Genomic DNA, 27796 nt, shown 5'->3' on the forward strand with positions numbered 1-27796 from the left:
CCCTGATGCAGTGCAGCTCTAATTATAGATGCAAAATAACCTTTCAAAGCAATTTGTAAAACACTGTCGAGCAGACAGTACAGAACAATTTATAACAGGAGACTGCTTGTTGCAACTCCAGTTTCCTGTGAGTTCAGGTTTTTCACAATGGGTGCATTGCCAGATCTAGGTAAGTTACTGCTAATCTAGGATTTCCCAACATGATTTTGAATCTGAATTGCAACAGTTGAGTTTTCTATGATACACTGATAACCTAAACGTATTATGACATCACTGTATTTTGTAGAAATCGTGTGATCAAAAGTCACCAATCATATCGCATTAGAATATGTCTTGAAAACAAGGTAAACAGACTGTTTTCTGTAAATGTAGTACATTTGTAACTGTTATAATTATCAATAAGATAACAGAATTGCATTTGGACATGAACCGAGTAGCAGTAACTTACTATGTATGCCACGAAATTTGTAAAATCTGATGAAATTTAGATTGTATGTTTAATAGGAGTTAACTGCTCTGTTATGGTAGATGCTTCATAAATGTACTTGGAGTAAGTCATAAGTTGACTGGGAGGTAGGTTGTAAGTTGACTGGGAGTTGGGTCGTAAATGTTCTGGGAATTGGGTCATAAGTGGACTGGGAGTTAGGTCATAAGTGGACTGGGAGTTGGGTCATAAGTGGACTGGGAGTTGGGTCATAAGTGGACTGGGAGTTAGGTCGTAAGTTGACTGGGAGTTGGGTCGTAAATGTTCTGGGAGTTTGGTCGTAAGTGTACTGGGAGTTGGGTCATAAGTGGACTGGGAGTTGGGTCATAAGTGGACTTGGAGTTTGGTCATAAATGGACTTGGAGTTGGGTCATAAGTGGACTTGGAGTTGGGTCATAAGTGGACTTGGAGTTTGGTCATAAATGGACTTGGAGTTGGGTCATAAGTGGACTGGGAGTTAGGTCATAAGTGGACTGGGAGTTGGGTCATAAGTGGACTGGGAGTTAGGTCATAAGTGGACTGGGAGTTTGGTCATAAATGGACTTGGAGTTGGGTCATAAGTGGACTGGGAGTTAGGTCATAAGTGGACTGGGAGTTGGGTCATAAGTGGACTGGGAGTTTGGTCGTAAATGTCCTGGGAGATGGGTCGTAAATGTACTGGGAGTTTGGTCGTAAATGTACTGGGAGTTTGGTCGTAAATGTACAGGGAGTTTGGTCGTAAATGTACTGGGAGTTTGGTCGTAAATGTACTGGGAGATGGGTTGTAAATGTACTGGGAGTTTGGTCGTAAATGTACTGGGAGTTTGGTCGTAAATGTACTGGGAGTTTGGTTGTAAATGTACTGGGAGTTTGGTCGTAAATGTCCTGGGAGATGGGTCGTAAATGTACTGGGAGTTGGAATTGCATTGGTAACTGTAAATGGTATAATTCATAAACAATCTTCCTTTTTGCTTTGAGATAAGTGAATGATTCGAGTGTGTCATTCAACACGTCTACACTGGCAAGTAGTACCTCAACTTCTACATTCATGTGCGATATTTTGAAATTCATATTCCAAACAGACAGTAATCCACAGCTTGGCAACAACATCGACTCTACCTGCTACACACAAACGTTTACTCCAGTGCTACGTGTGTTTACTACGCTGAGTAAACAGTTGTATTCTTTCACCACGGTCCAAGTCACTCGTGTTGTAATCTTGAGTGATCATTGGGGCATTAATCCCAACGCACAGACACCTTGACACAACACTGGCTGATTTAGGGGTCAATGTTATGGCTGCAGATTAGTGCTGTAAGCTGCAGATGATTGAGTTTAGACGGAAAGACTTACTGGTAATTATTAAGCCTATTATTGGTTGTAAAATGGATTATGATGTTTGAGGTATGCTAGTGAATAGAGCTGATGTGCTCCTAAGATTAACAATATTTGTCCATGCTTGAGGAATTGGAAAATTATTAAGAAAAGATTTCTGGCATGTGTCTAATGCAAAACATTATCATGAGATGAAATTTTGCCCGTAGCTAGTCCAAACGCACACACACACCTACCTCTATATGTGTTTGTTTGTTTTTGTTTGAATTTGGACTTTTTGTGAGGTTCTTATATTCTGACATTCTGGAGACACAGGAGACACAGGTGGCCCAGTCGTCTAAGGTGCAGCAATGTTCGCTGTGCCGGTTACACACAACCAAATGTTTTCCCATTATTAAGTAACATAATATTTTTAAAAAAATATTTAACTTAGCATTCAATAGCTATTACCTGTACATGTGTTCACAGTCTGGCCTTAAAGCTGTGAGCAATAAAAAAAATAAAAAATGACAAGCTTCTCTTCTGAGTACAGGAAGCTAAACACACCACACCCAGTTCCGCACCAAATGTCACTTGCTTAAAAATATCTGTGACCACATTCAGCATAAGTCATCATGTTAAAAAGACGGCACTATATAGAAAAAGAATTGTCAGTTTTAATTACTGGGTGGATGTACATTTAAAAAACATAAAAATCTTACACAAAATCATCCAATCACAGCTGAGAGCTGATTCAATCTGCACTGAAGGATCTCTACGAAAACTGCTTTTTGAAAACTGTTTCTGATTTGGTGGAGTAGAACCTGCAGAGTTGTGTCCCTTGTGTGTGCCTGAAACCAATGGATGTTCAAATTGCATTTCGTCCCCATTATGTTTGTAGGTTTGTCAGCACCATACCCATGCTAATGGGTTTAATTAAAGTGGCAAACATAACATCTGAGACCTGCATCACCTTGGGCTGTCCTCCCACATCAAGCTGACATGATGTGATATAACTGGAATACTGTTAAAAATTTACTCTTACATTTCGAAGTATTCTTTTCCCACGCCATCTTCCTTAACCCAAACCCTTCCCACATCTACAACAAAACCCTCCCTCCACTTGACAGGATCCACTTCCTACCCCTAACCTAAACTCTTCTAACATATACCACACAACCCTCCCACCCCCTCTTCTCTGTCCCAAACCCTTCTAACATATACCACAAACCCCTCCCACCACTTGACAGTGACCCACCCTAGTACTTCATCCTCTACCCCTAATCCCTCACCAGGGATCCATCTACAACCTCCCCAGACCCCCACCCAGTGGGGATTTTGACTTAGAATATGCCACCAATGCTCGTTGTATAAGGCAACCAAATTAACTGGGTGGTCAGGCTTGGTGGCTTGGTTGATAGTTTATCCTCATACCAAGACGGCATGGATCATTGCTCACAATATCAATCACTGGATTGCCTGGTCTTGACATGATTATTTGCAGGCCACCATCACATAGCTGGAACAAACAAACAAACAAACAAACAAACAACTTCCTCTACCCCAATACCCATTCAACATAGTGATCTTGCAATACTCTACTAAAAGAATCATAAAACCGTAAACTCACACAACCTATATATTGTGAGATACTATCACAATAGCCTGAAGATAATAGCCCTCTTTCAGCATCCCGCAAATGATTACACGGAAAATCTCATCTTTCCTCACAGAGAACATTCTCTTGAGACACACAATACAGTCCAGATAAGCACCTGTATTATGTAATCTTTTGTTCACAATTTAATAAGTGGTATCATGGGGCATGTTTTGAAACATGTCAAAAATTGCATAATTTTTAAACCCTTCAGCTATTCACATGGAACACACATCTGCAGGCTGTCTCCCAAAACAATGACATGCCATAATTACTACACTTTGTTAAAACACAAAGGCAAATAATCCACTGTAGTGTATGTGTTTTATGCATGCTTTGTTATGTATTAAAATGAAACAATTCTGAATCATGTAAAATATTTTACATAAAGCATGAAATTATATTATTTTTATTATTCTGTGTCTTTGTATTTGCGGACCACCTTTGTGGTCCAGTGGTAGAGCGTCCGCCCGGAGAGCAGAAGGTCCAGGGTTCGATCCCCGGCCGCGTCGTACCAAAAGATGTTAAAAGATGGTACTTGTTGTTGCCCAGCCTGGTGCTCCGTATTAAGTGGCTACAACAAGGACTGGTTGGAGTCAGTATACTATGTCTGAGTCTTCGTGTTAAATTGCGTCATGGTATCTGAGTGGGCTAGCACTATTAATCGGCATCAGTCCAGACAAGTACAAACAGCCATACACACGCACGCAAATCGCTATATAATTGCAATAATCTTGGACGTGACACTAAACCCCATTTCACCTCACCTGGCCTTTATATTTGCATGTTGTACGACTAGTCCACTTCAGGATAAAGGGAACAGACAGGGGATTAGCTGCCCACTGGACCTTTAACTTTGTTGTATTAGCCTGTGGTGATGATTGCATGTAATTAATTCGGCAGGATTCCTCACTGCATGGAACATAGGTCAGTAATAGTGGTGTAATACAATTTGGATTTCCTGCCTCAAGCCTCTTTGCAACTGTGGTGTATGGAGATCTATAATGATAATAAAAGTAGTACTGAATTATGCCTGTGACTGGGAGATGTCTTGAGGCTATGACTATTTGATAAATCTTATCATGGTTGTCGTTTGAACATTTCCATTTACAATTAGTGACGAGTAGGTTTGTAAGTGATATCTTGCTCAGTTATAGTTCATCTTTATCTTATCACGATCATTGTCTGAACATATTCAATGTACAATTAGTAGCGAGTAGGTTTGTAAGTGACATCCTTTCATTTTTGGTTTTTCATAATATTTCTTTGAATGTACTAGCCTAAGGCCAGACTATTCTATATACCTGTAAAAACGGCTTGCCTTAGGTCTAGAAAACTATTCTAAATAAAAGCAGGGCAAAACCTGCCCAGAGGCCAATATTTGGCCCCAGGTCTCCAGTTAAACGTCCCAAATTGGGATTACTGATAAAAATGTTTGAACTCCTGTTATTGCAATGATAATTAAATGTTAGCAGAAGCAACTTAACTGACATTAAGAACAATAGAGAGGGAGATGCTTTATTGCTTAGTTATGCAATATTGCATTGAAATTAATGTTAAAATACCTCTGAATATAAGCAAACAAGAACTTGATTGAAAATCCAATTTTAAGCAAAATAACAACTTCTTTCAAAATTTGCTTGAATTCCTGATAAATCTCAGAAAATGTTACTGAAATTGAAAACTAAGCATTACAGGTAGGGTTTTTAAATATTGAGAAAGTTGCACCCTGAAAATTTCTATGAGACAAAGATATTGCCTTTGACCTTTCTTTTCTATGTTGATCATGGATTTTCACAGCTCCATTATTTGAAGTTGTTAATGTAGGCTGGTATCTATCCAAAGATGTTTTGTTGAATATTCACATTCAAAATTGCATCTTCTGGGTGTTCAAAGTTGTTCTGAAAAAACATTGATGTTTTCAGGTGTTCATTGCCATCTTTTCTCACCACATGTTTTGTATTTATGATGAGTGGTTGAAAACCTTTTTACTGTGGGATATATGTTGTATGACATAGATAGGGATATTTTGTCTAAAAAAGTGAACTATCATATGAAATTTATTGTGTATTACCTTGTCAAAGATTATAAAAAAGGAGGCATTGGGCAAGAATAAAGTATTCAAAGACTTTATGTTCAACCTGGGAGTGCCATGTAAGTAGTTTTTGTCAATACTTACTACCACATTACTAATCTTTATCAAACTTCTTGGGACCATGATTAACCTTGTTGTCTAAAGTGCTGCAGAGTTACGTCCCTTAGGCATGCAAGAAACTTTGGATTGTGGGTTCAAATCCCAGATTATGTTTTGAGGTTTGTCAGGACCATACCCATGCTGGTGGGTTTCACCAAAGTGGTAAATGTCTAAGACCTGCATCACTTTGGGCTTTAGCTGACATGTGCTGATATAACTGGATATGTCTGTTCAAACTCACTCACTTTAAGTCTCCCCTGGTGACTCCGGGTTAGAATAGGTCCCCAGTAATCTGTTCATGTTGTCAGAGGCGACCGGTAGACGGTCAGACTTCGTGTCATCGTACTGTGAAGGTCAGTGTTTGAAATAATTTAAAAACCTATCAAGTCAGTCGGGCAGGTGACCCATAAATGTTGCCTGCCCATCTTCAAAGTTAACTGTCTGCATTCAGACATTAAAAATATTGAATAATTGCAAAAAATAATTGACAAATTGCATTTTGATTCTGCTGAGGTAATACAAACAAGGAGGAGTTGTGATAAAACTGAATACGTAAGTAGTCTTAGAATTATCTGCCAGGCAGTCGGGCAGGTGGAGGAAAGTGTCATGTAGCCCAACAGAAAAGTTGCCAGCCACAGACAGGCGGGCAACCAGGCAGGCAGGCAGGACATTATGGGTGTTCATAATACCAATCACTGGATTGTCTGGTCTAGACTTGATTATTCAGAGGCCATCATCATATAGCTGGAATATTGTTGAGAACTGTGTTAAATGACCAAAACAACCAACACTTGATCAAATTGCACAACTTTGAGCACCTTCTATGATGCACATTTTTTTTCTGTGTTTGTTATAAGTTTGAATACAATACAGAAATAGTGGCAACAAATTTTAATGCTTACAACTTAAAAATATTTCCTTGCAACCAAAATACTCGTCTATGAGGTGTTCTGTTTAGAAATATTATGTACTTATAAAGCTTACCATGCTTACCAAGCTCCGTGTAAACAAATTGGTCAGAACTACACCCTCTGGTTCTTGACCGGTCAGTTTGTAGGGTCAGTGGGAGGTTTCAGAGGATGATAATGATGTGTTTTTCATAGAGGATCTCAGGGCCCAGTTAAGCTATTCAGATGTGTTTTGTAACATGACAGGCAGCGCTGTATACTTGAGTAAGTTGGTGAACCCTAGCATGATGGAATGTTATCCCCATCTTCATCACCTGTCTCAGGTGGTTATTATCTACTTGTAATTTGTTGGATTAGTCCTGAAAGGTTGGGAGTTTGATACAATTACCATGGCACTTTCCACATGAGTGGAAGTGGGGGTTACTAAGAGAATTGTGGAAATAAATTGGGAACATTTTTAAAGGGTGGGAAACTTTGTTCTGCATGGTAAATAATCTGTTGTCCAGCATGAGAGGTATGAAGATACATGTTTTACGTTCATGGAGAAGTTTTCATCATTTTTTCGTGCTTCATGGATGAGCTACAGTGCTTATGTTGGGGAAATAGAGTTATGTTGACTTAATGAATACTAATTTCTGAACCCATATAATATTCATAGAAACATGCAACTACATTTCATTTGAAAATAAGTCCCTGTGAGATTCATAACCTGTGGAAAAATCTAGACTGCTTAATTTAGGGCTATAGCATTGCAGCAGAGCTCCAGATAAGCTTTTGGTGTTGTGGGTATTTTAACCATGCATTTTAAAATCATTGGGTATCAGTAATTCTATCTGGGTATTCAAATTTCTGTTACCCACTAGTTTTTACACATATGGGTATTTAAGTTAAATATTTAAAAACACGATTCATCTAGTCCCTGCAAACTTGTATCGTGCGGGTTCGAGAACTTTATAGGACTCAAAAATACCACGATACTTCCACAAGAAAGTGTGATGGCAAATGATCATGATGTAACTGTCATCATGGAGTTTGGCAAGGTATTTCTGCATTTCTGATGCGTATTTTACACAGATACGCAGCTTATCTGGAGCTCTGATTACAGTAAGGGCTGGGTAAGGGAGAATAATATCGTTCTGGGTCTGTGAGACAGACTAATACTCGGAGGTGTATTGATACTCAAAATTATCACAATAATTGACATAAAGATTGTGATTCATTGCCAAGAACAAACCTCTAAACAAACCTCTAACAGAACCACACATTAGATGACATGCTTTTCAAATAGTCTTTTATTAAACCATAATTGTTCTATTTATTTTGAGATAAATATTATATGTTTTCAAATTTGCATGTATTACCATGGTTATTGAGTGGTGTATGGCCTAAATACCATTCTGAAAAAGAAATAGACTATGGCAGATAATTTTATAATTTTTATCCCCCCGACATATAATGACGGGGGGATATAGCCATCAGTACGTCCGTCCGTCTGTCTGTCCGTCCGTCCGTCCGTCCGTCCGTCCGTCCGTCCGTCCGTCTGTAATCATTGTTTGTCCGGAGCATATTTCCTAAACCGTACAAACCTAGCTTCACAAAACTTGGTACACTTACCAATCAGGCTCAGTAGTAGTGCCTTTTGCTATTTAGATTTTTTTAGAATTTTTTTATTTTTGTCGTTTCCATGGAAATATGATGAACATAGGAAATTAGAGGGTAGTGCTCTTGTCTGGAGCATATTTCCTAAACCGTACAACTTAGCTTCTCAAAAGTTTTTACACCTATCAAGCAGGTTATGTAGTGGTGCCTGTAGAACTGCTCTCGTTGTTTCCTCCTATAGTCACAACTAGGCTGATCTTCTGTTCTAAGAACTGTAATCTTATGGTGACATTGTGAAAATCTTACTGATACAATTTCAGAAATTAGCAATGACCGGTATCCATTGAATGTTCAAGTCATAACCAGAGAGAAGATTCTGTATAAAAGCCAAAAAAAGAAGAAGATAAAATTATTTTATGGAGATCTGTTCCTGCTCAGGAAAATGAATTAAATTTTCTTTGAAATAATTTCATCTTTTAATGCAATGTTTATCTCAGAAATATGAATTTATCATCTGGAGTTATGGCAAACAAAATTAGAAAATTTATGCTGTAATGGTAAGAGTAGTTAAGTGTAGACTCAAGATCATAAATCTTTATTGCAACTAAGACGTGACATTGAATGGCGTCATGTTGTGTGCAAGGGACATGACACTTGGTCATCAAGGTGATGTCAGCATGTGCTGACTGGCATTTAGTGATTGGCAAGGTCAGTGCAGAAGTTATTATTAGCAGCTGAACAAGTTGCAATATATTAGGAGTGAATGTCCCTTCTGCTATATAACAGGTTGTAGTGTTGTTTTGTTTGTTGCTATATAGCATCAACTGACAGTATTTGCTAGAGATACAATGTGTTTCCTCTCACTGCTGCAAGAGATGTGTCTTTCTTAAAAGGAGGGAGGCAAAAGCTAATTATTATTGATAAGGTCCCATAAACATTTTTTCAGGACTTTGAGTGAAAAATATGTTATGCTGGGGGTGAAACCTGAGGCAAATTAAAAAGAATTAAAATGTTTTGGAACATGTGATTTGTTTTTAATGACATCCCATAAAGCCGATTCTCAGTGTGATACAAAACAGTTAAAAAAATGGCACCCATCACAAACACATGCAAAGGCCACTCAATTGTTCACCTGAAGAAACATGGGAACATAAGGTACAAGTCAAAATAGGGAATTGCATCAGACAAACTTACTGTCACTGATGTCAAATTTGGAAATGTCATCCACATGTCTACCATTAAATGTTTTGAAAGCCTTACTGAGGCCTTGATGCAACGTCTGAGCAACATTGAAGATATACAATACTTTTTCCCTCCACCAAATGAAACCAATCGTGTTTCAGAAGTCCTTTAATAGCAGTCATATTAAGGCCAAACAGATCGCAGTAAAAATATGCAGCAATTCTTTCTATGGACAAAATCTTGATACACCACCTTTAGACACAAAACTCTATTCAACTCAAGTTTGATCCATGTTAACAGAAAGTCTGCTATGAATTGCTACTGCATCACAATGCCATTCTGTGGCAATGAACGTTGAAGGAGTTATCATGTGAAAGGACTGTGGCAAGTGTTACATGCTCTCCCTACTTAAACAGCAGTTATGGGACAGACTCAATATTGATACAGTATATTATGACTCCTCTGTAACCACTCCGGTTATTGTACATCGTGTCACATGTTTGAGATTGAGAATTTTTTTGGACACTTGGACACACCCTGTATAGAGCTTTCAGCACAAATGTCATTGAAGGTGGCGACAATGCATAAAAATGGGACAAGTCATATTTAGAGTATGTTAAGATACAACATGTTTTTCCAATGTAATATTTTAAAGACGAAAAGGGGAGATTCAGAGTATTTACAATGTGCCTGTTGTTCTGTTGGACATTGATACTAAATGTTTATGATCCGTTGAAAAAATGAGCATCTGAGGTAAATGTATCATTAGTGTGTTTAGAGTGAGTGAGTTGGGTTTTACGCCGCTTTTAACAGTATTCCAGTTATATCACGGCGTGTCAGCTTAATGTGGGAGGAAATCCCGAAGTGATGCAGGTCTCAGACGTTTACCACTTCGGTGAAACCCACGAGCACGGGTATGGTGCTGACAAACCTAGAAACATAATTAAGGGGTACCGGGATTCGAACCCACAATCATAGGTTTCTGGCCTGCCCAAAGGATGCAACTCTGCACAGCGAATCCCGGCGCCTTAGACGACTAGGTCACCCGTGCCCCCTAGTGTGTTTAGAGGAATGCAGAACTTGCACATGAGGTATTGAGAGGAATGTGATAACTTGAATCATAAAAAAGTTCTAAATGTTGTTGTTTGACTGTTGTGTGGTAAAATGTAGTTCTCATGATTGAAGTACAATATGAAAGAGGGAGAGTAGAAAGAGAGAGTCATAATGGAGAGAGAGTAATAATGTGGAAAGAGAGAAGAGGGAGAGAGAAAAGAGAGAGAGAAATAATGTGGAGAGAGAGAAAAGAAGGAGAAAAAAAGAGAATAATAATGTGGAGAGAGTGAGTGAGTGAGTATGGTTTTAGCTTTTAGCAATATTCCAGCAATATCACGGCGGGGGACACCAGAAATGGGCTTCACACATTGTACCTATGTCAGGAATTGAACCCGGGTCTTCGGCGCGACGAGTGAATGCTTTAACCACTTGGCTACCCGACCGCCCCAGGAGAGAGAGAAGAGAGAGAAAGAGAGAGTAATTATGTGGAGAGAGAGTAATAATGTGTTAATATATGTCGGTTATCTAAGTACATATACCATATTCACCATAATAACTGCACCTGGCGCTAAGGAAATTGACCGTACGCAAGTTAAGTTTGTTTTCAGGGATCAATTGGTTATGAACAAACTTAATTCAAATCTTTTCAAAAAGAGTCACTTGGCAATTACATGCCTCTTTTGTACTGTACCTTTCTGTAAAAAATGTTTAAAATGAAAAAAAATAGTATGCACTGTCATGTTAAGTTTTTGGTCTATAAGGGGGTCACGCTTATAAAGATTAGTTACAGATATGTCTAGAAGTGGGTGAGGGTTATGGGAGCAGGACATTTTATACAACGATTACGGTAACGAGGACAGCACTGGCTGAGGTTCTCGCTGTACCTGGTCTGTGGATGCATGCAATTGATGAAAGTGTTATGCACTCTTGTTTGAAAACATTGACATAAGGTTCTTCTGTTTCAGGATTATGCAGTACAATATTTGACTTGGCTGTGAAGACTATTGTGTGTACTCTGTACGTTACCCGGGTCTGTATTGATGACTTGGAGGTCTACGCCTGGTAAGATGCTGTTTCCATGTCATGTTCAGCCCCAACCCCACTTTGTATCTCTTGTGTTTAAAGGGTCCACAGGGCTCAGTCATCGAAGGCACAACAATTCTCTATGCAGAGTTGCGTCCCTTAGTTGTGCCAGGATCGATCTGATGATCGTAGGTTCAAATCCTGATTCACACGTGATTATGTTTCTAGTTTGTCAGCACCATCCCTGCTCCTGGGCTTCACCTAAGTTGTAGACAATCTACAACCTGCAACACTTTGACTTTAAACAATGAAGTACATTTTTAGCTCACCTTATCCCAAGTTTGAATGTCATGGTGATTCATCATTTCCTCTGATTTTTAGCTCACCTTATGCCAAGTTTGAATGTCATGGTGATTCATCATTTCCTCTGATTTTTAACTCACCTTATCCCAAGTTGAGTGTCATGGTGATTCATCATTTCCTCTGAGGCCTATTAAGCTGAAACTACAGTAATAAAAACATGAACATCACTCATATTTTGATCAAAACAACACAATTTTTGTTTACCCTGCAAATGCAACCACACAAAGGAATACAAACTGAAGTGGCCCATGAAGATCTAGGGTAGAATAGGTCTTCAGCAACCCATGCTTGCCATAACAGGCGACTATGCTTGTCGTAAAAGGCGACTAATGGGATCGGGTGGTCAGGCTCGCTGTCTTGGTTGATACATGTCATCGCATCCCAATTGCGTGGATTGTTGCTCATGATGTCAATCACTGGATTGTCTGGTCCAGACTCGATTATTTACAGTCCCCTGTCATATAGCTGGAATTTTGCTGAGTGCGGCGTTAAACATCAAACAAACTTGAGCTTAGACTGGGTTCTAGTTCCTTGATGAAGTAATTAACAAGAGATTAAGACAAGTTGAATCTTGCAGTTTGGTGTTTCTCAGTTATAAGACATTACTGCAGTGTTAAAAACTAATTGTCCTTTCAATTTGACAATAACATATTAAACATTGTTTTAACTGTACTGGATATAAGTTAATGGGAAATTATTTTAAACAGCAATGTTGTTCATAGTCTTGCACCGTGACTGTGGAATATAAATATATTTTATGAAAAAAATACACAATCTAGAAACATATATAAAAGCAAGTCTAGCCAGCTCTAGCAAGCTCTATTCCACATGAATCAGCAGAATCATTTTTAGAGTCAAGAAGGGTATTGTGAAATATAAGATTTCATAGACTAAATGTTAGTCTATGTGGTTCAGTAAACAAAGGTAACCTTGACCTTGCTCGCAGTTGCTATGAAGATGGTACTGAAACTGTTGTTGTTGATTCCTCATCAAATTATATCTGTGGTAATAAATAGAATATGGCCTGGCTTCAGTCTGATATCACAATATGTCCCTTGAGGTTTACCAAGGGCAAACTGGCTATTATTTCACGAGGGACATATTCTTGACATTAATTTGAAGCGAAGGTAATGTCCTATAAATGCATGCAATGACCTTGTACATGATTATCATATTAACTCAACTGTGACAACTTGGTCAAACATAAGCTGCCATGTGTCGTCTGTAAATTACTTTTTAATTTAATTTTGGACACATATTCATATGTACTAGAAAACCCATTTTTGAGTAATATTTTAAGTTTATTCGCATATTTTTATGAACATGTACCCTGCAATTATGTAGAGTAAAAGAGATCAGTGTTACACAGTGTTGTATTTCTCTTTTTCATTTGGAAAACATCCTGGGCCCTTTCACTGCAAAACAGGTTACGTTCATGATGTATGTGTGCATTTATGCATATAAAATTTATGTTGCACGTATTCAGAAAACCTAATTTTGTGTGGCCCTGCATAAAAGGGGAAGGCTACGGAAGTGTGTCACTTTGGCTAGATCCCATTGTTCATCTGGACAATAAAATATGTTGAAACTAACTCATAAAGGTTTATTCTTAGCTACATTTGGATTCAACTCACAGTGCTTAAAGTTTGTTTGAAAGAAGGATGGCCACTGTATTTCTGAGTCAGTTCAAATGACATACCAGAATTATGACATTCCTTTGTAAGGCACAATTATGATTGTCTCTTAACAAAAGTGACAAGACCATTTCAATAATCCCATACTGAAATGACAAGTGACTTCAATAAATTAGCTGTGTGTTATTGTGCTGAAATATTACTAAGATGCTATCGACCAAAACAGTCACACTCTCTGAGGTTCATCCAAAAGGGTAAATGGTAGTTTATTAATGTTATAGTATTATGCTTTTCAAAAGTGCAGTGTTTGCAGTGAAGCAGATCAAGAAAGCAAATTTAAACAACTATGTCCATAAGCGTGATAAGGAAATTATATTTTTCTGAATGATCCCACCTTGTAAATCTTAAACATGTTAAATTGTTTACATGCACTGGTGCACAGTTGAGTCAGATAGTATTTGCATTTACAATATATTTGTGTTATAAGTTCAGTGCATGTAATGGAAAATTGTGACTTGCAAGTTCCTGTTTCATAATCATTGACATACCCAACCAGTAAATTTCCCACACGTGTACAGGTCAATCGGTGTAAAGGTCATAAGGTTATGTTCCTTACATATGATAATCGTAGCATGTCAATAAAATAAATCTCATTGCATGAATAATATATATATAGTACATGTTTTTTGTGATTAAATTTTCATTTCTGCTATGATGTTTGATCTTTCTGTTTGCAATAAATCTTTGCATTTTTAACATCTCCACTGGATTTAAAAATCTGAAATTTGTGACTGAATGGGTGTATAGTTTTACACCACTATGCCATATTCCAGTAATTTCACAGCGGAGATTAGGCTTCACATATTGTACCCATTAGGGGATTGAACCAGTGAAAGCTTTACCCACTAAGCTACCCCACCACCTCTCCAATATACATTATATGTTCTCATAATTAGTGATCAGATGGACAATTAAATAAAAATGGAAATTAAAACATTGTTTAAATTAAAATTAAAGATATTTTTACATAGCGAAGCAAACTGTAGTGTGTTTCAATATGCATGAGTGAGTGAGTGAGTGTGTCTGGTTTTATGCCGCTTTTAGCAATATTCCAGCAATATCTCAGCGGGGGACACCAGAAATGGGCTTCCCACATTGTACCCATGTCGGGAAGTGAACCTGGGTTTTCGGTGTGATGAGCAAACGCTTTAACCACTAGGCTACCCACCACCCCTTTTAGAACCACTAAATAACATGGTATTGTGATCTAACTGTGATGCGAAGACCACTCAGTAGTACACAAACTGTTTTAACTTTTACTTGTGTAATTCATTATGTATTTGTTGATATTCTATTTCTGATGACAGATCATGATGAAACATAGTTTTAGGTTGGGGGTCCGGCTTATCTACCGCACATAACATTTTGATACAGATTTCAAAATCTACTCAATATGCATGATATTATTAGGTGAGAAATATTGTTATGTTGATTGAAGATGAGTTGAGGAAGTCTACTTGAATATTTCATGGCAGAAGAACATGAAGAGAAAGTTCTTGATAAATGTCTTTTATTTTCAACATGACAAATTTAAAAAACATTTCAAAATGACAACATACATATTTTAATTCACAGTTTGCTAATGGTTTTGCATTCCATTCTTAAGCTAGTTGATTGTAGAGAGACTGTGAAACCTAACAAAAAGTTCTTTGTCCCCGCGATTTCTCTTAAACTATTCAGTGGATTCATCTCAAACTTAGTACATATAATCTGTGTCATATGGAGGGGTGCTGTCAAAAGAAAAAAAATGTTTTTTTTAATTTTCCATTTTTTTATGAATTTTTCAAACCCTAACCTTATCTATTATTTCATTTGAAACTACTCACACTAGGCGGGTCGGGGTATTAGTGAGCCACGCTCACTTTTGCCCTTGTTCTACCTGTTCTCAGATGCCATCCAGGATTTGATTGTTAGTTTATCACAACAATCCAAAACATGAACATAATTAATTTCCTTTTTTCTTTCAGTCATGGGTCTGCTTGTAATGAAAATTCAACAGAAGTTGCTACTGCAGACCACATCAACTGGTGAGTAACAAACAGCAATGGTACAGGAACTCGAGTCAAATGGGTGTTTGTGCCATAGCCTGGCCTTAATAAAACATTACTATCTTCAAGTCCTGAAGATGACAAGTATCCTCGTGTTGAATGAAACAAAGGTGTTTCTACATTAACTATTAATTTCAGGAAGTCTCCAAGGTCATATTTTAAGATAAATGTGATATGTACTGCTGAAGCTTATGTAACCATGGTAACCAGAACGTCTTCTTGATGTACTGTTATATATAAGTGAACACGGTAGCTTAATGTAGTTTGGGGTAGACTGTGTCAACATGCTGTGTTGATAACACACACAGTTTCCTAGCTTAAACATGCAGAGAGACTGGCCAAATATATTCTGTACCCATAAAATACACTCAAGGGTGCAGCTGGGGTTCAGTATATTGCTCTGTAACTGTTGGTCATGCTGAGGTTGTAGTATGTTTCTATGCAGTATCCATCGCTAAATATTGCACCACATTGGCTGATTGCATCAAGATGATTTGCGGTTTGGGTACCTGCATTCATGGATGTTCACGATGTTGTGTTTTTGCCTTGATGTATGAATGAATCATCCCAGCAATATCTGTTTATGAGAGTTTACGTCTAGCATCTTTCTTTACCCTTTGTTTCATAAGCTTTTTCCAGAAAGTTTAAACATCTAGCCATGAACTGAAACAGACTTTTCAAGATGATCTGATGTCATATGAAGCTACAAAGTTTAAACTGAAATATAATGAACAATTGTTTTAGGAACCATTAATATTTTAGGGGATATTTTTTGGAGTGAAGACTTGGTTTTATAAACATTCATTGTCCTTACCGTTTTAAGAAGTATATTTTAGTGTCACTGAATAACAATGAACTAAAAACAACAATGTTTTGCTTAAGTAATATGATGCAGTTTGAAAATCTTTGCAACAAAGAGAAGACATAAATATACCCTGTATCTTTCCCAAATACTCAATTGTCTTCAGTATGCTTTGCTTGTGTCTCAAGTGGAGATTGGTTGGCCTCCATTGCTACACAGTATTGACAGTTCATCCACTGGAATGGGGGCCACCATAGGAGGACTGACTATTACCAATGAGGTGTATGACTGTGTGCGTGACACCTTGGGTGTTCCAGGACAGATCCTCAGTTCCCCATGCCGATTTCAACTTAGTAAACTGAGATTTGACCTGACTGGTTCTGTCATCTTACTTTAGTGGCACCTTGCTTGACAAGGGTATAAGGATCTATACCGAAACGTCACCTTTACAGGATTAAAGAAGTTGTTATCCATAAATCGTGTCTACTTTGTCATCCGTCATCTTCTAAGTAATGCCTATCAAACAATTCACTTGTTAAGTGTCAACATGAATGCTGCTTGTTCCCAACTGAATATATCACACTCATATACTTGACTACTGCTACTTATGACATAAAAGTCCCATTCAGTTATCTTTTCATAACTTGTACCTAAGGCCACACATTATTTATTTTTCGTTTCATTGGTCTGTCACCCCTACTGAAAAGCACCTCGAAAAGAAATAAATCAAATCTTAAAATATTTATTTTATTATGTCTCCTGATAGTAATATAGACCCCCTTATACAATATAAAATGTTATATATAAATTCCATGTCTACATACATCACTATCGACCCGTGAAGATTCCGGGGTAGAATAGGTCTTCAGCAACCCATACTTGCCGTAAAAGGCGACTATGCTTGTTGTAAAAGGCGACTAACGGGATCGGGTGGTCAGGCTCGCTGACTTGGTTGATATATGTCATCGCATCCCAAATGCGTGGAACGATGCTCATGCTGTCCATCACTGGATTGTCTGGTCCAGACTCAATTATTTACAGACCGCCGTCATATAGCTGGAATATTGCTGAGTGCGGCGTTAAACAACAAACAAACAAACATCACTATCAGTGATTCAAGGAGCCAGCTGCAGTGTTAACTCCATGAAAGAATGACTTTCATATAAATAAATGATGGACATAGCTATTCATTTTTATTCGACCTTGTGTGGAAAAGCTGGAATAACTCTGTGAAACATAAAATTAAGTAAGTGTGGCCTAAAAGCGGCAGATGGGTAGGTTAGTGGATATTTAAAGCATTTGCTTGTACAGACAAACCTCTGGGTTTGATTTCCCATATATCTACAGAGTGAGAACAACCCATGCTTGCCGTAAAAGGCGACTATACTTGTCGTAAGAGGCGACTAACAGGATTGGGTGGTCAGGCTCGCTGACTTGGTTCATGCGTGTCATCGTATCCCAAATGTGTGGATCGATGCTTGTGATGTCAATCACTGGATTGTCTGGTCCAGACTCGATTATTTAAAGACTGACATCATGTAGCTCGAATATTGCTGAGTGCGGCGTTATACAACCAACAAACAAACAAAACCAAAACGACACAATGTTAGTAACATCAAATGGTAACCAAAATCTTCATGGTGAAATTTTGAAAGTAGATGGTAGTGTGTGCTTCTATATGAGGGAAATGCTTCTAAAGTTGAGGATCCCAGATGTGAATGTGAAAATGCGTGGATCGATGCTCATGATGTCAATCACTGGATTGTCTGGTACAGACTCGATTATTTACAGACCGACGTCATATAGCGGTAATTTTGCTGAGTGCGGTGTTAAACAACAAACAAACAAAACAAACAAACAACAGAGGGAGAAACTTATTCTTGGTTGCCCCAGGCTGAACTAATGCTAAAACAGCACAACTTCTGACACTGTATTGTACCTTTCTGTTTATACTGAATGCATTTCCCGAAACTTTTCTTAATCCTCAACCCCATGTTTTGTTCATTTCAATGCCAATGTACACCAGGAAATGTTTGAACCAGATCATTGACAAAGGGTTGTATTTTTTATTGAACACTGAGTGACGGAAACTGTTAGCTAACAGGAAGGGTTTCATTTCCTGCAGAACTTGCCACTTGTTTCAGTTTACTCAATTAAAGATCCTGTTTACAGTAGTGCAAACTATGGCTGGGACGGGTAACTCGGGTACTCGGGTCAGGTGGGTACTGAGTAAGAACCGGGTACCCACAGGACTACCCGGACCCGTGTTTAGTCACGTGATATACTGTTTCATGACAAAGATTCACCATATAACTACAGGGTTACACGATAATTTTGTGTCTCTGTTGTTCGCATACCTTTATGACTATGAACACGTTACTTCTAACTTATATATGTTTGAACAAAGCTAAACCTTCAGTCAACTTCAGTGTATGCATGACCATATATAGTTTTATACGTGTATCTAGATACATTCTGCCAGGGCTACTGTCAAACTATACCCAATCAGACATTTTGTACCTATCTCTTGACACCAACAGCGGGTACCCGGGTAGGGCCTGGTAATAAGGGTGTGGGTACCCGGGTAGTACATTTGGACTCGTCCCAGCCCTAGTGCACACTACCCGGTACTTGTTTGATCAAGACTCATTGAGTGGTTTGAACATTTTTCTTGGCCAATCTGTCCAGGTGCATAGACCAAACAATATTGACAGGAGGTTAATTGAGAGGATAAACTCGCACATAAACAGAACTCAAAATTCAAATTAATGTTGGAATTCTACTAACAGGTAAGACTGAAATTCATAATTCTGTAAAAAATAATTTATATTTTAAGAAATACTATAAATTTGTGGTAGATTCATTTAAGAATTGAACGTCAGTTTGGATGGGTTCATTGAAGTGTGAACGATTTAAAAGCGCTGGTTAAACTGTTTGAACCTCCGAGCTTGTGTTATTTTGTCGGTATTTGCCGGCTCTCGGTCACATACGTTTTCCCACTCATACTCAGTTACGCAAAGAAAAATAGTTCTTTGAATATATACAACATAATCTAGAAATATGTCAACATAATTTCATTCTCTGAACAAATTTACAAACAATATTTGGGATAAATCAAGTATTAAAAATAGGTTACTGGAAGGTGAACAAAAATAAACATGACCTCGATGCACCGAGGCGAGGTCAACCTTCAAGTGCGGATTTATATATGACATCACATAAGTGTAATACACTTTTAAATTCTGAATTGGTTCTGAATTTGGTTTATTGTCTAAGAACAAGCTCTTTAATTGGAAAAATAAATTTACCAAAAGTAAAACGAGACAAAAATAAATTTTGTTTACTTCAGTGTTCCCTCATACGATAACACATTTACTCATATGGACAGGACTGTTCCACAAAGGGATCTTAGCACTAAGTAGATTGTAACTCCCATTCTTTAGCACTGACTTGTGACAGTCGATCGCTAAGATCGCCTTGTGGAACAGATCCCTGAACATGGTTTAGCAGTCTGTGACATGGAAGATGAGTCTGGGTCAGCTGTTATCAAAACGTTTGTAATCTTTAAACATGAGACTAATTGTTGAACGGTATTCTTGTCATGCCTCTCCTTCATTTAAATGGTTGTGTGTAAATAATTTTCAAATAACAGCAAACAGTGTCAATATCTGTGTACAAAGGTTAACAAGTGCATATATTGGATGCACCCTACTTCATCTCCTCTTAATTTGTGTGAACCCAGGTTTTCGGCGTGACGAGCGAACGCTTAAATCACTTGGCTACCCGACCACCCCTTTTAGAACCACTATATAACACGGTATTATGATCTGACTGTGGTGCAAAGATCGCTCAGGAGTAATGAAACTGTTTTAACTTTCACTTGTGTAATACATTATGGATTTGTTGATATTCTATTTCTGATGGGGCGGTCGGGTAGCCTAAGTGGTTAAAGCGTTTGCTCGTCATGCCGAAGGCCCATGTTCGATTCCCGACATGAGTACAATGTGTGAAGCCCATTTCTGGTGTCCTCCGCCGTGATATTGCTTGAATATTGCTAAAAGCGGCATAAAACCATACTCACTCACTCACTCTATTTCCGAAGACAGATCATGAGAGTTTTAGGTTGGGGGTCCGGCTTATCTACCACACATAACATTTTGATACAGATTTCAAGGACCAAATTAATACCTCGGCTTATCTCAGATCGGCGTATCTATGGTCATCTACGGTAGGTCAAAAACGGTTGTTAATTTCACCTGACCTTAATCTTAGGATATTTGATTTGGAGTAGTTCCTTGCAAATTGGGTTGCTGAATTTTGGATGTGATCAAGTTTCATGTCCCACGATGTGGATGCATGACTTGTTGAACAGCTGTGACTTGCTACATCCTTGCAAAGAGTGAGATAATGTACTAGTTTCAAATTCTTGACCTGTCATTAAACAACAAACCAAATACTGAGCATCTATCATTTGTCTATAGTTGGGACACACACCCTATGACTGTTCCCATCTTAGGTAACGTTGCTCGCCACCTGTTTTTAATCTTCAGCAGTTACAGTTTCATCCAGATGGTTAGTTTGAATGAGATCGTGTCGACTGATGTTTCACTTTGGTAGAGCATTACAAATATGGCACCTGTTGTCCAAGACATTTGCTATTCACTGTCAGGTAAATAATGTTAGGTGTGATAATCAAACAGAAAAATGAAATAGCAGATAAATGGATTGAATTTTTATATGATAACGATATTGGTGCAGGAGTAGACAGGGATATGTGAAGTTTCTTTTTCATAAAACACATGTAGCAGCTATGGTCTCTCCTTAAGCAAGTGAAGACCTGGGTACGATTCCCGACATGGGTACAATGTGTGAAGCCCATTTCTGGTGTCCCCCGCCGCAATATTGCTTGAATATTGCTAAAGCGGTGTAAATCCATACTCACTCACTCACTCCCCTTAAGCATGTGACTTTGTTTGTGATAGGTCTCTGTTCACCCAGCAGTAAATGGGTACCCGGTAGGATGAGATGGTAATGTTACTGTTAATGTTCTAACACTGGCAGCTTGCGTTGTATACTCCCCAGGGAGTTGAGAATGAAAATCGAGTGCACACTGACCCATTGACTGGGGTAAAAATAATGTAGCGGCCTTGAGCATTCACTTCGGGAATGAAATTTGGCTTAATTATAAATGCACTTGATGTTGGATAAAAAACTGAATTCCTTATATATATTAAAACATACACTCACACCCCTAAACTTAATTGAATTTTTTTTGACATACTCAAAGATATTTTCTGAAAGAAAAACACACAAATCACAGTTGCTTCACTTAAAACTTATAAAGATAGCACAGCAGATATGGAGCATAAACACACAAGGCAAGGAAAGTTTTTTAAACTGACACTATGTCATTTTGTATTTAACCCTGCATTATCTACAGTGGTGATGCTGATGAATTCAGAGGGAAAATATGACGATGGAAGCTGCTATTCATTGACTTAAACTGAAGAAAAATCCTAAAACTTGATTTTCTTGTTTGAAAAACTTGCAGATCTGGAAGCAGCCATTGCAATATTTAGTTCTAAGCACATGCCAGTATTGTGATGTCATAACTCTCTGGAGCAATGGGGTAGCCTAGGGGTTAAAGCATTCGCTAGCCATGCCAAAGACCCGGGTTCGATTCCCGACATGGGTACAATGTGTGAAGTCCATTTCTGGTGTCCCTCAACGTGATATTGCTGGAATATTGCTTAAAGGGGTGTAAAACCATACTCACTCACTCATAACTCTCAACAGAATTTATGCCAGAGCATCTGAGCATTATAAAACAATAAACGCAACTTTAGAACAGTTTTCTATTGAGGAGCGCCAAATTTCAAGCTCGACAGAGTGATAGATCTTAGCAGAGGCAAGATGGTACTTCACTCGCTTGATAACAGTGTTAGAACCTACACCGAAACGTCGCTCTTAATTGTAAGAAAGAAGTTGTTCATCCATAAATTCTTATCCTCACTAAGATAGTACCTAACCAGTATTAAATGGCATACACTGTCCTCAAGATATGGATTACAATTTTACAATTGTGTTGTTCATTTATAACACTCGATTCAATTGGAGTGCTGAGGTGACAAGCTCAAGTATTTTGCTGTAAATTAGTTTTGAGATTGTCCCTATGTTTTGTTGTCAGGAACTATGAAATTTCATACAAGGAAATGTATTCGTCAGTTGTCTGACGTGCATTATCTCATCTGTTGATGACAGATCAACTCAGTTAACTGTGACAGTCACACATTGTCCGACCACCAGGGATTGTCTTGATGCAATGTCTCACCAAGGCTACGGACGCGATACATCCGGGGTGCTGTCTGTTCTCTATTCTTGTTTATTTTGTTAAAATGAGAACAGACTTTTTTAAAAACTGTTACCATGGTTACACATGTTCAGGTTAATATATAAGAAGCAGGAGGCAAAATATATATTTTTGGTCAGCATTGATTTCAGGTTAATTTCATAAAACTTTTGGAACAGAATTAAAAACAATAATTGCAGACAAAAAAGTGTCAAACATTTTTTCTTGTTTACACATTTGCTAAATTGAGGCATGACTGTCAACGAATAAAAAAACCAAATTGTTCTTGCATGATAAATATTTCAATCACAAATGTTTAGCGACGCCTAGAGATCCCGGGTAGAATAGGTCTTCAGCAACCCATGCTTGCCATAAAAGGCGACTATGCTTGTCGTAAGAGGCGACTAACGGGATTGGGTGGTCAGGCTCGCTGACTTGGATGATGCATGTCATCGTATCCCAATTGTGTGGATTGATGCTCATGATGTCAATCACTGGATTGTCTGGTCTAGACTCGATTATTTTAGACCGACATCATATAGCTGAAATATTGCTGAGTGCGGCGTTAAACAACCAACCAACAAACAAAAACAAAACGACACAATGTTAGTAAAATCAAATGGAAACTTCTTCATGGTGAGATTTTGAAACTAGATGGTCGTGTGTGCTTCTATATGAGGAAATGCTTCTAAAGTTGAGGATCCCAGATGTGAATGTTCATTTTTATGAAAATTCGTCTGGAATATATATGACTACAGTATAGACCATACTTTATCATGTACATGTAGATCCTGCATGTTTCATTATCTGAAATAAATGTAGATCCTGTGTAGTTATCCCCAGAAATGTCCTAGTAATAATGCTGAATCAGCATTATTTAGTTTTTCAGCAATATTTACTCTTACCATGCTCACAGTTCACTCTCACACCAATTAGCTTTTTTGTGATGTTTACAAAAATATATATTGTTGAGATAAATATCATCTGTGTACAAGTTGCTGTAAAATAAACAAAGTAAATATAGCTCGGTGTATTCTCAGTATCACAGACTGCATATAGACCAGCCAGCTGAGCTACACAGCCTTAGTTACGGTTGTTGTCTCAAGTGATGGATGTTGTTTTGAGCACAGATGTCTTGTTTCCTTGTTTGATGTCCACCTGGGCTGCCCGGGGCCAGATGTCCAGAAGCAACTGACCAGTGTCTCAAGGATGTAAACATCTGCCCCCTGGCTACCTCGCTTCATCATTTGCTCCATGGTGTAAACAGCATGATGGAGATTACACCGGTTTGCTTTCAAGGATGGCATATGAGGTTTAACTTGTACAATCTGAGAGATGGTTGATGCTTTTGTAAGGTTTCAAACTATGCATGTGTTGTTGGAAGATTATTATTTGCCATGAGGTTTAGCATAAAAAATAACAATATTAGCAATGCCCAATTGACAACATAAATCCAGTTTAGTCTTTCGTAAGAGGCGACTAACGGGATCCTGTGGTCAAGCTCGCTGACTTGGTTGTCAATTGCGTAAATCAATGCTCATGATGTCAATCACTGGATTGTCTGGTCCAGACTCGATTATTTACAGACTGCCATCATATAGCTGGATTATTGCTGACTGTGGCGTTAAACAACAAACAAACAAACAAACAGTTTAGTGTTTGAGACATCCCCCATTATGAATCATAATTTCATTAAGTGACAAAGCTTCCTTCTTGTTATGTCCTGTTAGCATGATGTTACAATGTTGTCATTGAGATTGTATCAACTTTACCCTGACGATTTGATTACTGCTACTTCATTAATTTGTGAATAATTCCTACTGGGGATTTTAAAGCTATTTTATCTACATATCTGCTTTTATAAACATAATATAAAGGCATAAAATGCCTACTAACTGACGTGCAGGGCAGTCATTTGTACTATTGAATGCAATGACTAATGAAATTGATGGTATTGAAATTGGTAGAGGTCTTTGTTATGTTCATGTAATATGTTTTTCATCAATATTGTCTTCAGCAACCCATGCTTGTCATAAGAGGCAACAAACGGGATCGGGTGGTCAGACTCGCCAACTTGGTTGATGCGTGTCATTGTATCCCAATTGCGTAGCTCATGATGTCAATCACTGGATTGACTGGCCTGGGCCGCCATCATATAGCCGGAATATGACTGAGTGCGATGTTAAACAACAAACAAACAAACAAACAAACCCATCAATTATTAATTTCAGGTTTCATCTGTGTGATCATCATGTTCATTCAGGTTCAAATAAAGCATTTTAATTAAATCTAAAACTAAATTATCACAAGCAGGTAAGCTTCAGAGCCTTGGTGATGTTTATATCAATATCCTGCCAGTGCTTGGGTGCATCAAGACCTAGTTTGATCATTAAGTAAATGGGTTCTCCGTTTACTCTACAGACAGTAATAGAAGACATTCAGACCTTGTTTGATCATTAAGAACAAGGGTTCTCCGTTTACTCTATAGACTGTAATAGAAGACATTCAGGGATGAGGCAGGAAGCTTCAACACTTGTGATTGTGTCGGATTACACAGATCACATGATAAAGACTTGAAAGGAATGTATTCATTTTATGTTAAGTGTCAGATTAGGTTCTTAGAGAGAGATAGGTAACAGATGCTGATACAGGATTAGCTGCTTCATCAAATGGTTGACCCAGTGTGACAAAGGTGATCCATAATCTATCAGCTACTTTGTTGGAGTTGGGTTTATTCAATAAGGCTTCAAAAAGATGCTTCTCAAGTTATTTTTTGTGCTGATCTTGTTCAGTTTTTGTAATGAGGTGTGAATAAAAAAGTTATAAGATAGCATTAAACGTCAATGCCATGCATCAAATTGGGCTTTCCTCCCACATCTAGCTGACAGTGATACAACTGAAATATTCTTTAGAATGGCAATAAATCCAACCATTGCAACAGATGATGGCTTCCTGGATATCCTGTTGTGTAATTACCAATCAGTTTGTTCTCTGGAGGACAAAAATGCTATTCCATGAGAATTTACATCACCCTTTTTGACTGTAAGTTAAAGTAGGACTGGCCATTATTCATTTTCTAGTCTAGTCACGCTGAACATGCTGAAGGCCTGGGTAAGTTTCCCCACATCGGTACAATGTGTGAAGCCCATTTATGGTGTCCCTCCCCACGCAATGATATTGCTGGAGTGTTGCTAAAAGTGGCATAAAACATTATTCACTCACTCTTTTTATGAAGATGATCATAGAAACAGGTATCTCTAAATCAGCATGAATCATCAAAATATCAAGAAAGCTAAATCATGTTCCATCAAAATATCAAGAACGCTTACTCATGTTCCTCATGAAACTATCTGTGGCCTTTCTCACAGTCTTTGCCTCATCAGGTATTGTTGTTTCTCTTCATTCTTGTCGTCACCTGGACAGGTGCTCATCAAGGTATTACATAACAAACAATTTGCATGAAAAATGGGAAAAGGGCGTCAAATGTTTTTTTCAGCATTAAGTAGAGAAAGCACTGAAGAGATGCACGATGTTGGCCACAGACTCGCTGGTGTATCAACAGCGCACCTGTAGTTCAACCTGTAGTTCAGTGTACATGGACAAGTAGGGCTAGATCCCAGTAGCATGATAGATCATTCACTTCACTTTTATTAGTTGTCAAGCTTATTTATTTAAATGAAATGAGGACATTGAAGATTCAAGTTAGAATAGGTTTCAGCAACCCATGCTTGTCATCAGAGGTGACTAATGGGTCTGGGTGGTCAGGCTCGCTGACTTGGTTGATGCATGTCATCGTATCCCAATGCTCATGATGTCAATCACTGCATTATCTAGTCCAGACTTGATTATTTACAAACCGCCATCGTATAGCTGGAATATTGCTGAGTGCGGCATTAAGCAAAAAAATAATAAAAAATAAGTGTTTCCCACCCTGCAGATCACAATAAATTAATTATTAGATTTTCATCCAAGTTTGTCAAAAATGTGAAGGAAAGGGACATATTATTTTGTATAGCATTTTTTCACAAACTGTTCAAGGAGTGAGTGAGTGAGTCTGATTTTATGCTGCTTTTAGCAATATTCCAGCAATACCACGGTGGGGGACACCAGAAATGGGCTTCACACATTGTACCCATGTCGGGAATCAAACACGGGTCTTTGGCATGACGAGCGAACGCTTTAACCACTAGGCTACCTGGACCGCCCCAACTGTCCAAGGAACCTATGTACTTAGCTGCTCATGCTTGGTTGGACTGGTATGGTGTAATTCATTTAAATGGACAGAGGCAGAGAACATACTCAGTGGTGTTCTGTTTCTTTTGGTATTTGGGGACAAGATGATGTGATGGTGTTTGGTACTGAGGAGGTTGGGCATAAATCTAGAACAATTAACTTACGATGGCTGTCTCTGTCAAGGCCATATGACTGAAACACATATTTCATTTGGGTCTAATGCTGAGTTCAGAAAACTGCATTGTTTGTTGTGCTGGGTTCAGAAGACTGCATTGTTTGTTGTGCTGAGTTCAGAAAACTTCATTGTTTGTTGTGCTGGGTTCAGAAGACTGCATAGTTTGTTGTACTGGGTTCAAAAGACTGCATAGTTTGTTGTACTGGGTTCAGAAAACTTCATTGTTTGTTGTGCTGGGTTCAGAAGACTGCATTGTTTGCTGTGCTGAGTTCAGAAGACTGCATAGTTTGTTGTTGTGCTGGGTTCAGAAGACTGCATAGTTTGTTGTGCTGGGTTAAGAAAACTGCATAGTTTGTTGTTGTGCTGAGTTCAGAAGACTACATTGTTTGTTGTGCTGAGTTCAGAAAACTGCATAGTTTGTTGTGCTGAGTTCAAGAGACTGCATAGTTTGTTGTGCTGGGTTCAAAAGACTGCATTGTTTGTTGTTGTGCTGGATCAAGCAGGAAGTGGATGCATGGATCAGATAAGTAAAATATACCTCCCTTTGTGACGTGATTGTAATTCAACAAGGCTTGCATGATATGTCTTCTTTGTGTCGAGATGGACGCCACTGATTACAGTTCAGCCTGGTGTTGCACCGGTGAGAAATATGTGAAGTTTAAACTTGTGTCAACATTTGAAGCAGGATTGAATATAGTACACATGCGTTTCTTTATCCTATTGCTGTTTTCATATAAAT

At 38.3% G+C, this 27796-nt stretch overlaps 1 protein-coding gene across 4 annotated transcripts in view; it reads left to right on the forward strand.

The window, feature by feature from the left end:
* The window catches only part of LOC124149834 (potassium channel subfamily T member 2-like), a 98023-nt gene that overhangs the window by 12140 nt on the left and 58087 nt on the right, over positions 1-27796 (forward strand). For all 4 annotated transcript variants that reach the window (XR_006863170.2, XM_046521631.2, XM_046521644.2 and 1 more), the window contains exons 3-4: positions 11336-11432; positions 15418-15477. Coding sequence is in view for 3 of the 4 variants with exons in the window: in XM_046521631.2 (XP_046377587.2) it covers positions 11336-11432; positions 15418-15477 (157 nt within the window). In the remaining variant the exon portion in view is untranslated. The remainder of the gene's footprint in view (positions 1-11335; positions 11433-15417; positions 15478-27796) is intronic.

Source organism: Haliotis rufescens, unplaced genomic scaffold (assembly GCF_023055435.1).
Source record: "Haliotis rufescens isolate VD_foot unplaced genomic scaffold, xgHalRufe1.0.p SCAF_1, whole genome shotgun sequence".
Lineage (NCBI taxonomy): Eukaryota > Metazoa > Mollusca > Gastropoda > Lepetellida > Haliotidae > Haliotis > Haliotis rufescens.